General features: G+C 43.2%; 1 protein-coding gene across 1 annotated transcript in view; it reads right to left on the reverse strand.

The window, feature by feature from the left end:
• Positions 1-18,102, reverse strand: part of FRMD4A (FERM domain containing 4A) — a 267,652-nt gene extending 249,550 nt beyond the window's left edge. The window contains exon 1 of the mRNA XM_032183289.1: positions 18,048-18,102. Coding sequence (XP_032039180.1) covers positions 18,048-18,080 — 33 coding nt within the window. The 5' untranslated portion in view covers positions 18,081-18,102. The remainder of the gene's footprint in view (positions 1-18,047) is intronic.
• Between the last annotated feature and the right edge of the window lie 392 nt (positions 18,103-18,494).

The following is an 18,494-nucleotide window of genomic DNA, read 5'->3' on the forward strand; positions in this document are numbered from 1 at the left end:
TTAGAAGAAGATACAGTAGTTTACTGACCAGCTGCAGTCCTCCCAGCAGCTCCTTCTAAAAGTACACGCCACAGCCCATTGAAAAGTTAAGGTCTTGGTGCAGAAATTACTGCCTGAGTTCCTAATGCAGAAGACTAGATGGTCCTCATGTTCTTTTTTTTTTTTTTTTTTTTTTTTTTTTTTTTTTTTTTTTTTTTAAAGCTGTGAACCCACAATCTGAATAAGATAAAGAAATTGAATAACACAGGCCACCAGGACAAACAGGGAATGAGACAGACCCTGATGGGTCTAAGACAAATCAGTTTATTTCCCCTTGTCTGAAAAAACCCTCCAACAAATTATTTAATGAGATTATTCTAAGTCTTTTTTTTCACAAAAGTCACCCTCAAATCTGATTTTGGAGATTACCTGCTGTAGTAATCCAAACATAATTCCTAAAATACACTCAGGAATACTGTGGGGTTGTATAGGAAGCATCTAGGAGAGCTGCAGGAGGCACCCCAAGAAGTCCTGCTCACTGGGAGCATCCAGGAAAAGGAGCTGTGTTATTTTGCATACTTGCCAAACGCAAATGAGATTTATAAAAAAAATAAAAAAAAAAAAGCACAAAATTAATGGAGCAATATGGACACTATCAGGAATGCAGCAGGAAGTAATCAAGTACAAGATCACGTTGCTTGTGTGACTGTTGCCATGACATTCAAAAAGCACTTGCTATTATCACAGACTATGAATATTCTGTTGGCTGATTGATAGTCTGCGCCTTTTTTTCCTTGTAAGCAAATGCAATGACAATATTAAGCAATTACTGATAATGTCACCCAGCTGCTTTCCCACTGCCTGGGTGACGGGATTTCTGAGCTGAAGAAATAAAAACAAATTTATTAAAGCAAGGTACAGTCTTTCTCCCCCTGTGCTCACTGGCATTACACATCTGACCGGTGATAGCGCAGCAGAAGGTTTCATTATAGCAAATTGAAGAAACACGTCCTCAGCAAACTTTACTATGGGAAATACCATGGGGCTTATTTAACTCTGATTAGATCAATGAGACTCTCTAAACACAGCAATTAAAAATACAATTGGTAGCATTGCAACCTGCTTTAAGGCATCTGCATATCTGAGGAGTTTATACAGGAATAAACATGCTGAAGTACATTTCCTGATTAGTAAATAATCAATATGTCAGGTACTTGGTAAATTCACAGAGAACAATGGCAAGGACCAAATTTTCCTCAATTAAACGTTGTGCTTGCAACCTGCCAAGAGCCATTGTGTCGGGCTTAATTTATGGGTGATTTACCAAATTGTGGCCATTTCTTCCCTTAATTATTCAGCAAGGACCATACGTCCCAGCACATGACGACTTACCACAAGCCAAGCAGAAGTTCAGGCTTGGCTCAAAGACTGAATGTTGGCTCCTGCTGTCATCAGGTGTGATGGAGCCACTGAAAGCATAATGAGAAGGTCTGTAGCCAGCCCTGGTGTAGGATTTGGGGTTGCTCTGGCCACAAGCCAGACATATATCTAGAACTTATCAATAAAATATCAGCACCTCATATAACTACTTAGAGCGCTGAGGTTTTGGAAGATACCTTTGTTATTTCATGCTTGAAAGAGGGAGATTTATCTGCATTATTGTGCCAGTTTTTTGTCATTTGTTGTGGAAAAGATAAATCAAGGTCACACTGCAGATTTGCAAACATTTTTTCTCCTCCCATCACTTATGCTGCTCCCTCCTCTCATGCACACGGCTCATGAGGTGTGAGAAGATCTGTCAAAGTATGGTTTGGGGAAGACAACACCTAATCTCAGCTGCACATGGTGTAGCCCCAAGAAGTACAGTCCCTCTGGCTTGCATTCTACATTAAAGGCTGGCTCCTTGCTTGCTCTGAATTAATAAAGCTAAAATGAAGTCAAAGCAGATATGGCAAGATACACAAGCTAAAGTTTTAGCCCTAAATTCATAAGGTTTTGTTGGAACCTCCCTAAAGGCCTATCAAATGTAACAGAGATGAATATTCTGCTTGTGGTGTTTTAAAGTGCTTTACAGCAGGGCTTTTATTTTATATTAATTTTTATAGGATGCTGAACGTAAACCTATAGCAATAGTAACATTTTCTGTTAAATTTTATAACACTTTGTCAATGAAAATTGGCATATAGCTAGGTGCAAAGAGAAAAATATCTGAGGCTGGCAAATTAGAAAAGATGTGAAAGGTTTCACAATAATAAAAAGCAGCAGTTTACTGGGAAGTTAAATTTCCATCACATGTAGAATATAGTTTAGGTGGCAGCATTTTGAATCCCAAACTGCACATGACTCAAAAGCATGATGTTGTATTGCAATAAATAAATAAATAAATAAATAAATAATAATAATAATAATAATAATGCAGAAGACCTCATCTGAGGGATGTGTTCAAGACATAACAGACATCTATATGACCTTGAGATTGTGTTCAGATTTGGACATCAGCTCCTAAAAAATTACTGGACATTTTCAGGAAGAGGGCAATAAAAATGATTATGGTTTAGAAAAAGTGATCAACAAAGGAAGGTTAAATGATGTAGGTTTCCGTGGTCCAGAGGAGAGAAGCCTGGGGGGTCTTGAAGCAGTTTGTCACAACGCAGTTGTAGATGGGCAGGGATTAATTGCAAGAGGAGGAACAATCTGGCTTGCTCTGCAGCAAGAAATGAAGTGGGCATTAGAAAAGCCCATTTTGCTGTAAGACTAATTAAGCACTGGAAGAGGAGCTGGTTACCTGGGGAGTCAAATCTCCTGTGCTGGAAGTCTTGAGAATGGTTTGGACAAACTCCTACTGCAAACAGTGCAAATGCAGCTATGTTGCCTCCAAGCCTGAGCGCCTTCCAGCCCTATTTTTAATAATTTTACTATATACTAAGAGTGCTTGGCATATGCTGTTTCCCGAGCAGTTTGCAAACAAACAGAGCTTCAAAACATTCTTTTGAAAGGTGAGTAGGTGGGCAGGTATCACAACTTCAATTTAGAAAGCTGGGGGGAGATAAAGACAGAGATTTAACTAACTTCCCTAAGGCCAGGGAAGCACCTTGCATGTGAGGTGAAGTTCACCTACTAATGTTGCTGAATCCAGCAATTATCAGGAGCTCACACCCACCCTTTCCCCCTCAGAGGATCTGCCTCTTGGGGCCTGATTTTCATCTGGCTCTATCTCATGCAATTGCCTGGCGGCTTCTGTGTTGTGTTTTTTTTTTTTTTTCTTCTTCTTCTTCTTCTTTTTTTTTTTTTTTCTCCTGAGCTCTTTGCTAGCGACCATGTTAATAGTTGCTTACCCTCATCCTGTATCTGCCTTGCTGCAGGTGAATGCAGATGCTAGCCAACTTTCAAAGCTCAGGTGAGCTGCAAAAAAAATACTTTTATGGGTCACTGCTGGTACTGAGACTTTCAGACCATGACCTGACCACCACTGGAGAAGATGCTGCTTTCTTGCAGAAAGCACACAGCAAGAGCCCTGGATGGCAAATCCTGGCTAACACGTAATTTCAAAGGTGAATAAAAAAAATCCTTTGGATTTAACTTAATTAGCAGGACCACCAGAGGTGTCACTTCAGACCTGCAGCCATTTTTTTTTTTATTGCCTCATTATTTATTTATTTATTTATTTTCCCAATTAAGACATCCACAGCCTTGGAGGATTAGGAGCAATCACACTGAGAACAAAGCGGACATATTTTTCACCCATTCCTCATCAACACTTATGTGTTCATTCACCAAAACATCCTTCAGCTTTCTTCTGCCTTTCTACATAAGGCATGAAATATTTGCACTAGGTATTAATTAATCTCTCATTGTCAGCTGGCTGAGGGACCCTATTATAAGCATGGTTTCTTTTGTGTTCGAGTCAGTCCAGGAAATCTTTATGCCTTGTGCCCATGGATTAATACCAAACCCTGGCGGACTTCTCGATGGAATTACTTCTTGTATTTGAGTTAATTCCAGTGGAGACCTTCCCGAGCAGCACCAGCACTGCGCACACCGGCAGTCGCGGCTAATTGGTACATATGCTTCCATTGGACAGGCGCCATGCAATTAAGAGGACGCCCTCCAGGCGTTAACATTTCTCGTCTCACAGTAAGTGCGGTGGGAGAAGGCAGCAGAAGTTTATAGGGTGTCATCCACGGGAGCGTGTTATTTCAACAGTATTTCTATGAATCTGTGAGGATGTTTCAGAGCTGGGCAGGGAGCCAGCACAAAGACGTCTCCGAGGCCACGGAGGAAATCTCTCAGTCCCTGCTTGCTGCAAGATGATGCAGCATGGGACAGTGACGATGCTTCTACAGTGGCCTGTTCTTTCTGGAACCTGGGTGCCCACCCTCTTTAGAGTCTTTATAACCCCTCATTTTCCTCCTAGTCCCAGCAAGATGCCCATCAGCTATATCCCCGCGAAGCCACCAAACCCTGTGCTGGATGAGGATTAGCTCCCCTCTTGGATTCTTTGCAAGCTTCAGGAGTTTGGAAACCCCATGGGACCATGGAGGGTTGATGCATCAGGGCCAGTCAGCTACTGCCCATGCAACAAGAACTGCGGGACTGTGCTCATAAACCATACTGTGACCATGCTGGGTCAATCTTTGCGTGCTGCTGAAGCGCACCTCAGCCATGATGGGAGCAGAGTGCAGATGAAAAGGATGACTTCCTCTGCCTTATCTCCATCCATTCAGCCACCAGTTGCTCAGATGTGGGTCTGTCCATTCCTCAGATTTTGTGTGTCTTAAATGGTGCCACAGCCTAATTAGTGTACTTGGCTAAATCTTTTTGGAGGAAGCACAACAGAACAGGAAAGCATGAGTCACCCTAAGGCAGCAGAGCTTCACCAGTACACATTATCCCAGATATGAATTTCTATTTTCAGTGAGCCAGCCTGGAACTTCAGGGTGAGGTCTGCACTTTGGATTTCCTCTAAGTGCCTGTTTCAGTGCTCACGAGCTCTGAGTGTCAGCTCCATGGTAGGGAATATGGAAATTAAAAGAGGTCTAACTCTATAAAGCCTATCAAGGACTTCACTCCTCGTGGGACAGAGCCGTGACACGCTTGCCACAAGGACACCAGTGCTCATGCACACCTGCCTTTTGCCAGGACCAAGCCCTCACCATGTCCTTTCCACTGGAGAACTGCCTTGGTGAAGGGAACCTGTGGGTGAATTTCCTTGGGCAATCACAGAGCCTCTGATCCTGGTCCACCCTCTGTATATTCTGGAATGATGGTGAAACCTTGATATAGATTTGAAGAAACTCGGAGCCTTACCTGTTTTGACCAATATATCTTGGAAGCAAGCACTCTGAAAACACTTGGACAGGGAAATTTGAAGCCACATCTCCCCCCTGTGTGGCTCTTGGGCACTCAGTGAATCCCATTACTACCTGGCAGAGGGATCCTGGCATCATAGTCCATCCCAAGCTGTGTCCAGACGGCCGTCTCTAGGACCACTTTGGAAAGACAAAAGTCTGCCCTCACAAGTCTGGCATTAGCTGGACTGTGCCTATCCTCTTAGTCAACATATTACAGGGAGGAAAGCTCTTGATCCCACTCCTGTCTTTCTGTCTCTCTCCTATACTTAGAAAACCCCAGAACATATGGAATAAATTTGTTCAGAATATTGCACTTTCAGCTGCTCTGGTTTGAAGAGAATGAGATTCACCTCCACCATCAAAGTGTTTGTCCCCAGGTGCTAAAATGATGCACATCAAGGCACCAGTGCCACTGGCTAATTTAGGAGTGTTGTCATCATCATAAAAGGAAGAAAATCAATTCGAATCAAAAGCCCACAACAAACTATGACCTTATTCAAATCAGGAAAAAAACAATCCCAACCTCTGACAGCTATGGTAGGATGCCAGAGAAGCTGAAGAGCCACGCAAGATGCATGGTATTGATTACTGTGTAATAATGATTTCCCTTCAGCCCACAAACCCCGCAATATACTTCATTCTGCATTCCAGAGCACGTCTCTGAGCATCGCTGGGGCTGGGAAGTAACACACACCAGACATCGCTGGGGGTTGCAGGTTAAGTACTGCACTTAGGTTTTATGGAGCAGAAGAGTAGATAAATTCCATCAAATGAATGTAAATGCTTAGCATTAATTTTCGCTTCTAGGAAACTTTAACCATTTCCTTATGTTTTTAGAAATATATTGAAGATTTCTCATTGTCATGAATTGTCAGGTGTGTCTCCTTGGTTCTGAGTCTTGGTTTAGTTTGATTTTAATTTTAATTTTGTTTATTGTTACTAATGAAAATATTCCTGATTCTTTGCTAAAACTTTCCCTGGCTTGTCTACAAAGAATTTTCCAGATATTGTATAGGATAAGCAAAAATTTAAAAGGATTCCTAATTCTTGGTCCTTGTTCTGTGCTGTCTGGAGCGAAGACAAAGGAGTAGCCACTTTCCTGCCTGAGTAACAACTGTCAGAGTTCATTCAAGGTAGGTGTTATAACATGAGCTTGCATTGCTGAGCCTCTGACCTGTGCTTCACTCCCTCTAGGTTTGGTCTTTTCTCCGCTGACGCTAATTCTTCTACACCGTATGTAATAGGCAACACAGCTTTATTTCATCTCCCTGTTATTATGGTGGGTGATATCTCCAAGGGAAGATTAATGGCTAAAGCTGATTTAATGGTGTACTTACTGTTCACAGAAACAAATAAACAAAGAAAGAAAGAAAGAAAGAAAAAAAGCCTACCAATTTTTCACTCAAGATTGAAAAATATTATCTTTTTTTTTTTTCTTTTTTCTTTTTTTTTTTTTTTTCCCCTTTGGTATTTGTTGTTTTCCTGGCTTAAATGGTCTCCCAAACAACTTTACCATCTTTCTGTGCATCTGTGATGTTCCCATATTAATGTGAGTCATTCCCACAAACAAGCCTGGGACTTGGTTGCACGTATGAGAAATTAAAATTTATCTCCACCAAGTTTTGGGAGTTATGCCAGCAGAGAATCTGATTCGCTGTAATGTAATCTCGGTAACTCTCTTGTTCCACCACGTCTCCCTTGTTTTGGTTTTGGTTTTGGTTTGGTTGTTTGTTTGTTCTGTACTGGGGAGGAATATCAGCTCACTTTGTAAAGAGGTTTGTGATGTCTGTGAACAGGGTTTGAAACATTTGGCTGACTTTTCCCCTTGAGTTTGCTAAAGCAACAGAACACTGCTATCATCAATTTAAGAGGATATTCAAAAAAACCTTCAAACCCAGGCATATTTCTCCATGAAAAAAAACTGTGGTCTAAGCAAAAATTATATTTAGAACCTGAAGAGAGCTCATTGTAGGTTAAAGAAATGTCAAAAAATCAGATTTTCTGCTTAATCTACCTGACAGTCTACCTCCATAACAAAATTGTGCTTGTTAATTACAAAACCTACCCTCAGCGAGAAAGCAAATGCCATCAGTAAATGTGCAGGAGGGATTTAAGGCAGGGTAGCTGCTCGCATATGCAGACACATATTTCCAAAATGAGTTGCAACACATGCTAAAAGTCACACCCATTTTATAAAGCTTTCTTCACCACCCTATCAAACAAGTGCAATAATCAGATACAGCTCCTCATATGTAATATGCAAAGAGATTTATTCCAGGCAAAATGGCCCTTGGAGAGATGCAAGGGGAAGAAAGTAGATTCACACCCCACCCTCGGTGTATGGCTTTGCCACATTTTTATTTTGTGCTTTCACAAGCTGCCTAGCCTTTCCATACAGGCAGCTCAGCTCTGCTGACATCTCACACAATTGTCTCTTTTGTCAGTCTGGGTTATTTGGGAAAGGTGCGAGGAGGAATGATTAGCAGCAGTCAGTTTATCTTGAGTTCTTACAGGGAAATAACAGCATGAGTTTATATTAAAAATAGCCACATGACAACAGCCATGTGCACATTGGTATTATGCACATGAAAACTGCTTTGGGTGAATACCAGGGTAAAAACCTAGAAGATGCCAGGTGTAAGTGGATGTTCCATGATGAAAGTTTTAATTGCGTGATCATACGCTCCCTTTGCCCTAACCTCTGCCCCGACGATTTCCTTCTTCCTTGTGCAGGGTGGAGCTGTGGTAGGGATGATTCAGTGAAGGCGTCTGCTTTCCAAAGGGCTCTTTGGCATTTGTGGAAGCCACAAGGTGTGCAGAGAGCGAGGCTGAGGAGCACTGCAGAAGATGAAAGTCTTTGGGTGAAGTCTGTTGGTGATAGGCGATTTATACAACCCAAACTTTTACTAATGATCCCTGACATCTACTAATTATTTTGGGGTTTGTGAGAGACACCCCCAGCACATGGCTTGAAGAAAGCCTGGGTTGTGCCAGAGGCAAGTGGCAAGCGGCACAGTGAATACAGAAAGTCTTGTATAAAGCTAAGGATGTGGAAAAGTCAGAAATGGCCCAAAACTGGAGGAAACCTTTAACAATTCTTTCATGGCTGAGTTCTGCCTCAGTTAAACAGACATAAGCCCAGCATCTGATTGCAGGTTTTGATGAACTTTGATACTGTTGCAATTAGTGCCACGGGAAATTAATAAAAAAAAAAATAGAGAAAACGAATAATTCTGTTTTCAGGCAGTGCTCAGTAAATAAGACCCAGGGTTACTCAGTGAGAAAGCAGGAGAATACAAAACAACGAATAGCTGCTCATTATCTGAGCACTGACCATCTTATGTGTGAGATGAGAAGGAACCTGTGGAAAAACAGCGTGGGGCTGCATAATTAAACAGGACAGGGCTGCAGGGATGTCCCTTGTTCTCGTATTTTCCCACTTTTTGTGTTGATTCTTTGTATAGCAGCCCTGCACACGCGTGTTTTGTCACCAGAAGAAGGTTCTCACACCATGGGTGCACATCACAACAAGCCCCTGTCTTTCCATCCCTCACTCACCCTCTCCCAAATGCATCTATCTAGTTCTGGTCACCACTTCTCAAACAACTTATCCCAGCCCTGTTCCTCTGTCTGCATCCTCCCCTGGCTCCCTGATTGTTTGTTCCAGCTTGGATTTTTCTCCACTCCACCTACGCCAGCCTGTTGCCTTATTTTCCATGTTGCTGTAGGCATTAGCAGGGATCCTGGGGATCCAAAGCAGGCTCCCTGCCACTGGGGAGGAGAGATATCACCAATCTGATAGAGAGAGGGGCAGATCCTGGCTTAAATCTCAGAAGAGCTGGCTTCAGTTGTTTTTGAGCATCCCTACCCCACTGGTACCCAGATATGTGCAACCCAACAGCCAGTAAGGGGTGAGGGGAAATGTGGAAGCACTGGTGCTGTGGGGTGGTGTCATCACAATATGGAGACACTTTTAATCTCTCGTCTCACCTGGTCTCTCTCTAAAGATGACAACACATTAGGGAAGGGGTTGTGCCATCCGTTATGAGGGTGAATATTGCTTTATATGTACAATATATTTCTTGGGCCAGATCACGGAATATTTACTGAAAAGATTAGTCCTGTAAGTAATCAGTCTTGCTGCAAAAGTGTTTCAGTGGCACCAGATAATACTCTAATTCCTTCTATCCAAAATAATTTAATCTCCTCTAAATGAAATCCATTTTTCTAAAGAAAAACTACTTCCATTACATTATTCCAAACCTGTCTGTGGAGAGATCCAGCTTTAGATGAAGTAGTAACAATTTCACCTAACTTCTTCGTTCAGCTCCTGAGCTACCAGAATTAATTGAGCATGTAATTAAGGAAGGGTTTTCTTACCACTATGATCATACTTATAATTAAAATCTCACACAAATGCGTATGTGGAAGAATAGGGCAGGGCAGCGCAGGCATGAGACCAAAGTGTCTGACAGGTTTACATCAAAGGACCTGAGCTCCAGCAGCTCTAAGCCAGAGGGAGGGGAGGAAGGGAAGCCAGGACGGGCTGATAACTGACTTGATATATTGTTTTTGACCTCCTGTCTACAAAGCCCCAAGTGGTTTGAGTGTTGTCTACCCAGGAGATTGCTTCTACCTTTCATGTTGCTTCAGCAGATTCAAGCTTTGCAAGTGTTGGTGCTACCATGCCCCGTGTGAGCAGAGGAGCGATGATATCTGCATGACTAGAAGGGGTTTGGCTGCTGCATCATCAGCACTGTGCCCAGGGGACACTGTAATGTGCCATGAAAGCCACCATTTTCCCCCATTTTTTGCTGCACAGGAGACCGGAGACCAAGCTTTTGTTAAAAGAGGAGCAGTGAGGTTTTATTACTGCTATTTATTCTGCATTTACTAGTAAACCAGCCTTTCATAGCAGTGTTTAGCCTGTGATGGGTGACCCAAGGCAATAGCTGTGCCTGGGGATGGCAGCATTTTTGAGAGTTTTGGTGCTCTGGAGGTGGAGAGAGGCAGGCAAAAACAAACAAATGAACAAACAAAAACAATAACAATATCCTGCACAAAAGGGACAAAAATATTCCTTAAATAGCTGAACAAAAGAAGGGCTTGACTCCCTTAGCTTGCCTGCCAAGTGTTGTGATAACCTGTGACTGGATTAGGGAGGGAAAACCAGCTCCCATGTGGTGCACCCAAACCAAGGACCAAGGCATCAAGGAAAAACATGGGTGTGGATGGGTGTTGCATGGAGGAAGGCACCCTGAGCAGAAAAATGCCCTCTCATTTGTTTTCATTTGTTTGATTCTTGCTGTGCTTGGGGAAACGGGACTTTGTAAGTTTATTGACATTATCATATGTTTATAGAAGGCATCAAAAAGACACCTGCATCTGTCCTTGGGTCTCCTCTGAACTGGAAAAACCTACAGGGCCTGGAATTTTTGCCTTGCTGGTTAGATCCCAAACAGTTGTAGGCTTGGTGGGGTTTATATTGCAATGTAGGTAATGTAGATGAAGGAACAATGAAAGGAAAGTTTAAATACATTAAGTATACATTCTCAGGAAGAAAGCCCACATGCAGAGCTGTACACATACTCCAGCATTTATCTAAACCCAGTACGAAATGATGAGGAAGAGTGTCAAATGATGATATTGAAGCGTGTGCTGAGGTGCTTCGAGCCACGCAGGTATGCAGTGAACACAGACCAGACTTCTTGTAGGTGAAATACACACTGTGCAAGTGCTTCACTGCATTTCAGGTAGTCCCAGACATTAAACATCCCCTACCAATGGATTTCAGACTGATCTTGTGTATCAGGCAGCCACGCAGGAGTGCCGTTTTCCTCCACAGACAACCACTAAGCTGGTATTTTGAAAGGATCATCATTTTTGTTTCATAGTCACCCTTGCAACTTTCCCATTTCTGCAGCAGTTGTGACTTTACAACCTTCCCCTGTGGATGCCTGCGTAACCTGTGATTCACAGCTAGCAGCGGGCGGCACTGTCTGGATCTTGCTTTTGAAAAACATGGCAAATTGCCTTGCCAACAGCTGCCCATTAAGCAAACTGCTTAATGAAATGACTAGAAAGATGGGTGTTCACCCGTACATCTTATTAAAAAAAATCTGAAGCTTGTAACCCACGCAGTGATCTAGTGAGATCTGTGCTCTTCATGCCATCGTTGTCGCTGTTCTTTTACTCCTCCACTCCATGCCTCGTCCTTCTGTATTTTAAAGTTTATTATCATTATGTTACTGGTGTTACTTTCTTTATTATTATTGTTATTATTACTGTTATTCATTTTAATTTGGCATTGTTGTGGTCTCTGCATAACCTCCCAGTGCCTGTGATTTTCTGTGATGTCCCATGGAAGCCAAAAGAAGGTTGTTGGGCACTTTCAGGCAAATTCAGCTGCATGAAGGTTTTGGGGGACCTGAGATGTTCCCGAGTACCTCTGCTACAGCCTGGGCTTTGCACTGTGATGAGACATAGGGAATCAAGGTCAAGGTGCAGGATGGCTTTATTTGGGACATGGTACCTGGACAGTGGGAGGTGGGCAGGGTACTTTCCTCTTTCTATTCCCTGAAAGAACCCAGTGACATATAAATGTTTATAAGATCTTTGGTCATCAAGACATGTTGTGATCATCCCAGTCTCCAACAGGACAGCGTGCCAAGCCAATGTGTGTCCCCCGGCAACGTGGGTCCTGATGCTAGACTGGCAGTGGGAGAGGAGGGACCTCAACCAGGTGACCGTACTGTTTATGAACGGCAAAGCAGCCCCAGCGTTGAGTCCATCCTGGTCACATCTCAAGGGCTGTTTGGTGGTCAGCGTGGGAGAACTCATCAAGAGCTGAACCAGCTCAACCCAGCATGAACCCAAGAGTGCAAAAGGCCTAGACTGGACACAGCTGTGCCACTGAGGGTGCTGAGAAAGGACGGCATCACCCAACCATTGAATTACAGGCAAGATATCAGACAAGATACCATGATCTTAAAAACAATACAAAACAAAAAAGAAAACAACAAACAAACAAACAAACAACGACAAAAGCAGAAGCAAAATATCATCCTTTCCTCCCAACCCTCTCTAGAGAGCTTATGGAGCCTTCTCATCACTTGTTTGGCCAGCACGAAGCACGTGAGACCCCACGCCAGACCGTGACCTCCCAGTGCTACTGCAATGCAAGTTGTTTTAGAAGCACAGTGTCCAGCTTCTACCCAGGTGCAACGGTGCTTGTGTTGTGTCTGGTAAATAACCCACTCCTGCTGCAACTGTGCACAAGGGCAGGGACAGTTCAGGCATGGTGGCTCGCTGCGCTGATACAAAGCACAGCTGGAGAGGAAAAATAACCTTTTGATTTTATGTTCAGTGATATATTGTTCTTAAATCTGCATGGATTTAGGAAATGTTACGGAAGAATGGAAAAACTCCTCCAGAATCATAACATTATGGGAAAGTTATCCTGAAACAAAACTCTGCTCTGAGTTATGCCCCTGCAACCCCTCTCCCAGGTATTTATAAAATCATGATTAACAGTAGCAGACACAGGACTTCATCATTTCTTGAACTGCCTTCCTTTTTCGCCGTCTACAAGCTCAGAGAATTACATATGGCCTCATTAACCTGCGAGTCAAACTGCTAATCAGACAGGGAAGGAGGAACCCTGCTATGCTCCTTGTCAGGCTGTGTGTGCCCTCCTGAAGGGCTGCCGAGGTGGCACCAGCGCTTCACAGCACATGCCATGGACTTCACATGGCCAGCTCATGGGAGCTTGCACTTTTTGGAATTACTCCAGGCTGGAGGATTGGATCTCCCAGGTGATTTTGAAAATCCCAGTCTCTAAGTGTCGTTAACACCCGTGTGTGTCTATGTCAGTGGGATGTTCAAAATGGGAATTCAACATGCAGTGGGATTGAAACAAGGATCTAAGACTCCAGAGGAGAAAAGTGCATACTTTTGGGGGAACATACACCCTCTTTTGCCATTTTTTCCCAGGAAAATTTTCATGTAATATGCCAATATTTTAATATTGGCATATGTCAATATTTTTTTTTGCCATTTTTTTTTTTTTTCCACCAGGAATGGTTTCATGTCATATGCAAAGGACTTATTTTGCCTCCTGACTTGTGTAAGAGTGCCATTTTGTTCCTTTGGATGTGTAGCTCTCCATGTAGTGCAGGATCCTAACTTTTACTTCCACAGAACAACTTCTGAGCTAAGAGTGCTCAAGTGCTTTGCAGGATTCAGCCTCACAATATGATAAAACAGCTGCTTATGTAAAGCTCTTTTTAGCTACCATCCAAGGGAGTGAAATACTGCAGCAATCCCATCTGTAGGTGTAATCCAAACTCCAGGCTTGCCTTTCTCTGGGGCAATTTTCCCTTCCAATTTCCTCCTCTGACAATCCCAAAGGCCAGAAGTCCCAGCCCTCTGCTATTTAAGACTCCCAGTGGATGTAGTAGGTCCCAAAGTTTCTCGTAGTAGCTCCCAAAGTTTCTCTGCTTCAAGGAACTATGAACTTCAAGTCAGGCACAAAGGACAACTTAACCACTCTTATTGAAAGATCTAGCGGTCAAAAACTAAACTGCTTTGAAAATAGAGACAAAACAGTTTAGCAAGTAAATAGTAACACCATGGGAGTCTGCTAATCCCCAAAATCTATAATAAACAGATAAAGTTAATAAGATTCAATAACAGAGAACAGCACCATTAATGTATTAGGAGCACTATCTAAACATTACACACATTATTTGCTCAGTTCCCTAGCTGAATTCTCTGTGCAGAGGAAAACTCAAAATTCATTATCTTTGGGTGCAAAGCCTAGTAAATTCAACGGTAATTAATCTCCATTTACCCTCTAAGTGTGTTTGTGAACAGACGAAAAGTTCATTGAAAAAGTTCTTTCAGTGGGTCTGAAAGAGAAGCAGAGCTTTGATAAACAAAAAAAAAGCACCAAGCACAGGCTTCTCAAAGGAAAATAGAGCAGCTAGCCAGCTCTGCGTGGTTCAAGCCAGGTGCTCATTGCAAATTCAGTAGCATGCACTGGCAAGTGTCAGCGGCGGAGAAACCGAAATTACTGAAATTCTTATGCCAGTGTAATTTGCTGAAGGCAATGCACTGAGGGTTAAGGAAAATTGTGCATGTGTTGAGGATTATAAAACAAATTAAAATGGAGGCTAACAAAAGGAGTGCAATATTTATGCATTTCTTCATTCTTTTCACTCCATGGTACTCAATCAACTTCACAATCTCTTAAGGTGGCATGGGGACATTGCTATTGTGTACACTCATTTGCTCTTAAAAAAGGACTCAGACATATTAAGCTACATAAACCAACCGATTTTGGTAATGTTTATCAGTATCATGATTAAATCACCAAATACTTACATCCAATTATTACTTGTAGCCATATGAAATCTAACCATCAATGCAAAATAAAGGTAGCATAAGTCTACTGTTCAATGAGTTCCACCTATCTGCTTCAGTTTTGATATGCCAGCCCATTTTACCACATATTTCCCCACTTTCCCTTAAATTCCTGCATTTGTACGTCCCAGTTATGTAAAAGTAGAAATGTATTAACCACCCATGACTTACTGCAGTGGAGTCCATTACATGGTGTAATGCACTTAATGCTCGAGATCCAATTTAACTCAACAAATATTTTAAAGAGTTTCTAAGTTATTAAGCACCCCACTCTGTGATCATCCAGCATGGCCCAATAACCAAATGGGTTATCACTTTGCGGAGTGGGAAATGAGGCCCCTATGAAGTATGTTCCTGGCTGCATATTCCCAGCTTCGTGTTAGCAAGCCCTGATGTGGAGCTGGCTGGGGAAACGGGGGCGTGTGTCCATGTCTCCACCTCACCGTGCTGTGGCTGCCTCAGCTCCAGCCCTCCTGTACATTGACCCTCTGCAGAAGGGAAGAGAGGTTGAACCTCTACAAGAAAAAGGGACCAAAGACAGTCATATTTTTGGTTGCCACCATGATTCTTCCAACTCCAACTTCAGGGACTTTGGGCTTTTTAGACCTTTGGCTATGGCAGGCAGATGCCAGTTGTCCTCACCCCTTGGTGACATTGTGAGCTGTGCCCACAGTAGTCAGCCCTGATCACTAACTGCTCATGGAAGCAAAGCAAACTTGAGGATGTTTTGATTTTTCTGTCTAGATTTGAGCAGATTGAACACAGCTGTCTGGGACACTAGAGATAAAGTTCACCATTTATTTGCATTTTATCATAATGTGGGGATTTTCTTATGCAGGATAAAGTCTGGGAGCCCACAGATGCTCCAGGCTTGCTCCAGGCAGTGCTGCTGGAGGTGACCAGGAACTCCCCATTCTACAAACCAAAGGACAGAAAAACTTCCAGCCCACCTCAAACACTTGCAGCCTAAGTGTGAAGTAAGTGACAACAGATGGGAGAAGACAGACGGGGGAGTAGAGGGGAAAAAAGGAGGCAATATTAGTGAGTGTGACAGGAAGGGGTCTCGGCACATCGGCAGCCTCGTCATTGGCAAGTTTTTTTGAAGGCATCACGTATTAAGGTTGTATTTGGAGAGTTATAGATTTTACACTTTATTTTCTGGCAAGTAAGCAGGGAGCCTCTGCCAACTATGAAATATCTTGGAAATGAGATTAGTTTCAGATCAATTCAAGTGATTTTCTCACTGTTATTTCTTTGAAAGGTAAAGACACAAGGGCCCAATCCTGATCTTTATTACACAGAATCTGTTTGAATATCTCCAGCACCTGCCACAGAGCCACCCCAGATTAACACCAATGTAACATCAACATCAGGGTCTGGACCTTCACGAGACTCACACCAGTTTTACACCACTGTAATTGCCGCTTTAAAATCCCATTGTTTTGGCCTGAAAGCAGATTGTGATCCAAAGAATTAAGGCTATATTCCTGAGCAGATTCCTCTGTAGGTTCAAGAAATAACCTGATAATGGTAATTGAGATTACACTTTATGAATGGCATTATTAGGATTTACATTCCAGCCGCAGCTACGAAGCAAGTCAGAAGAACAAACATAATATCCAGTCCTGGTCTGCTTCCCTTACTCTGTCATTTTTATAGCTGTGTGCATGCTGCAGGTGCTGATAGTACACACATCTGACTTAATTCACGCGTTAACCTGATAGTGCACCAGTGCCGGGAGAGACTGCCTCCAGCAATCATTTCAAGCCTGGTTAAAGAAGCAGAATGGAAACATCAACTAAAATGCTGGAAGTTGCATTTTCTAATGCTGAAAGGAGATCTGCTGGGCTTTTTGTTTGTTTGTTTTATTTTCTGTGATTTAATAACAAAGTAGTACTCAGAAATGCCTTAGAAATACTAATAGTAATGTACATATTCTTCAGTGACAAGGGGTATGGATGCCTGGTTCTACAGCCCCTAATAAATCTTTCATTTTATCAACTGCCCATTAGCATTATTCTCTTATAATGAAGAGCTATATGAAGTTGGTAGGTCCTTTTTTTTAATGCCCAACTTATTAGGCAAGACAAAAAGGAGCTGAATTAAAGTGGGAAAAAACACTCCCCTGGAGAATTACAGTACAGCAATTTGCTGGCAAATTATTATTATTAAAATCACTTTCCTGGCTTTTAATATTGAAAATACATTCAATCATTGAAGAGCCTTTAATTTAAGATAGTAGATGGCAGAGATATAATAGAGGAGACCAGACCAGCCGATCTGCCTCTGTACAGGGGCTGGACCAGATGATTTCTCAGAATCTTTTCTTGTCTTGCATTTATATGAAACAACTCTGGTCCAACTATACCTTCACAATTGTTTGCATTTGAGACGTATGAAGATGCCCTTTTGCCAGTAATAACTGCCATTGAATTCGACTTCTCCCAGTCCTGAGATACAACACAATGGGGCTGCATGTGGTGACAGACCAAAATCAGACAGATTTACGCAAGCTAGATACCACATGGGATGGAGGCAGTGACCAAATAAAATACAACCAGGATTCAGTCTGTCCCCCAGGACCGTGCAGAAATAACAGTATGGAAAGACATTTTGCAAAGCAAACCATCACCGTATTTCCCTGCCTGTGGCTTTTCCCTGCAGGAATCCAAGTTTCTTTTATAACGAGGATTAATGGCAAACCTTTGAAGAGAGTTTGGAGCACGAGAAACCAGCAGACAAGTGCAGCAGTTGCTGAGGTCTGCACACTCACTTTCTCTTTTACAGCTTTTTGTCTGGGTCCACACCAACAGGTCTCCCCCCCTGGCAGGTTTGTGGGTCACAAAAGCACCCTCTTTGTAAATCCATGCACCCCTTGCTGCCAAAAATGCCCTGCCCAGGTAGCCCAGCAGCAGCATCCCTCCCCACGCCGCAGGTACGCTTTCCACCAGCCGCTCCCCAGGGAGCACACACAGACACACAGACACAATGAGAGCCTCCGACTGGAAATTCAAACAAAAATATGGCTGTCTACTCCAAAAAGGCAAACTCATTTACAAAGGTCAGCTCTGTCGAGGAAGAGTGATGGGTTACTCCCCTCTCGGAGGCGACTGCTGTCGCTCCTCCGCCGAGTTGCATTCACGAGTTTTGAAAAAGAAAAAAAAAATAAATAAAGGAAGAGGAGAAACAGAGACAAAAGCTCGGCAAGCCCCCTATTCACAAAGCTAGCCCCGCACCTCCCCTTCCCTTCCTCGGGTAAAAACAGCCTCAAAAGCCATTAACATCTTCCCCTACCTTCGTTCTCATCGGAGACAGAAGCCCTTCCATGTTGCTCCGATCCTCATGCCAATCCTCGTCCCCCAGCTTAGCCTCTGGTGCCGTCCTCAAGCATCCCACACGAACAAGAGCATGTCAGGGGCCGTTGGCCACCCCCTGATGGCCACTCGGCCACCCGCTCACCAACTTGCAGCCCTCAGTGGTGCGGAGCGGGGTTCCTGGAGAGACCTTCCTCCTGCTCTCCCTCGCGCTCCTCTCTCTCTCCCTCTCTGCATAATCTGCCTGCAGCTATGTTTGTACCATCGCGGCTGACAAACGAGCCCAGCCTTACGTAATGCGTTCAGGACAAGCCATCCCAGCCCTGCCGCTGGGATCGGGTCAAGCAGGAGGGATGGGACCAGCCGCTGCCTATTGTGCCCGCCGGCTTTTCACGCCGGGCTTAATTCAGCAGCATCCCCGTGCACA

This window comes from Aythya fuligula, chromosome 1 (assembly GCF_009819795.1).
Source record: "Aythya fuligula isolate bAytFul2 chromosome 1, bAytFul2.pri, whole genome shotgun sequence".
In the NCBI taxonomy this organism is placed as follows: domain Eukaryota; kingdom Metazoa; phylum Chordata; class Aves; order Anseriformes; family Anatidae; genus Aythya; species Aythya fuligula.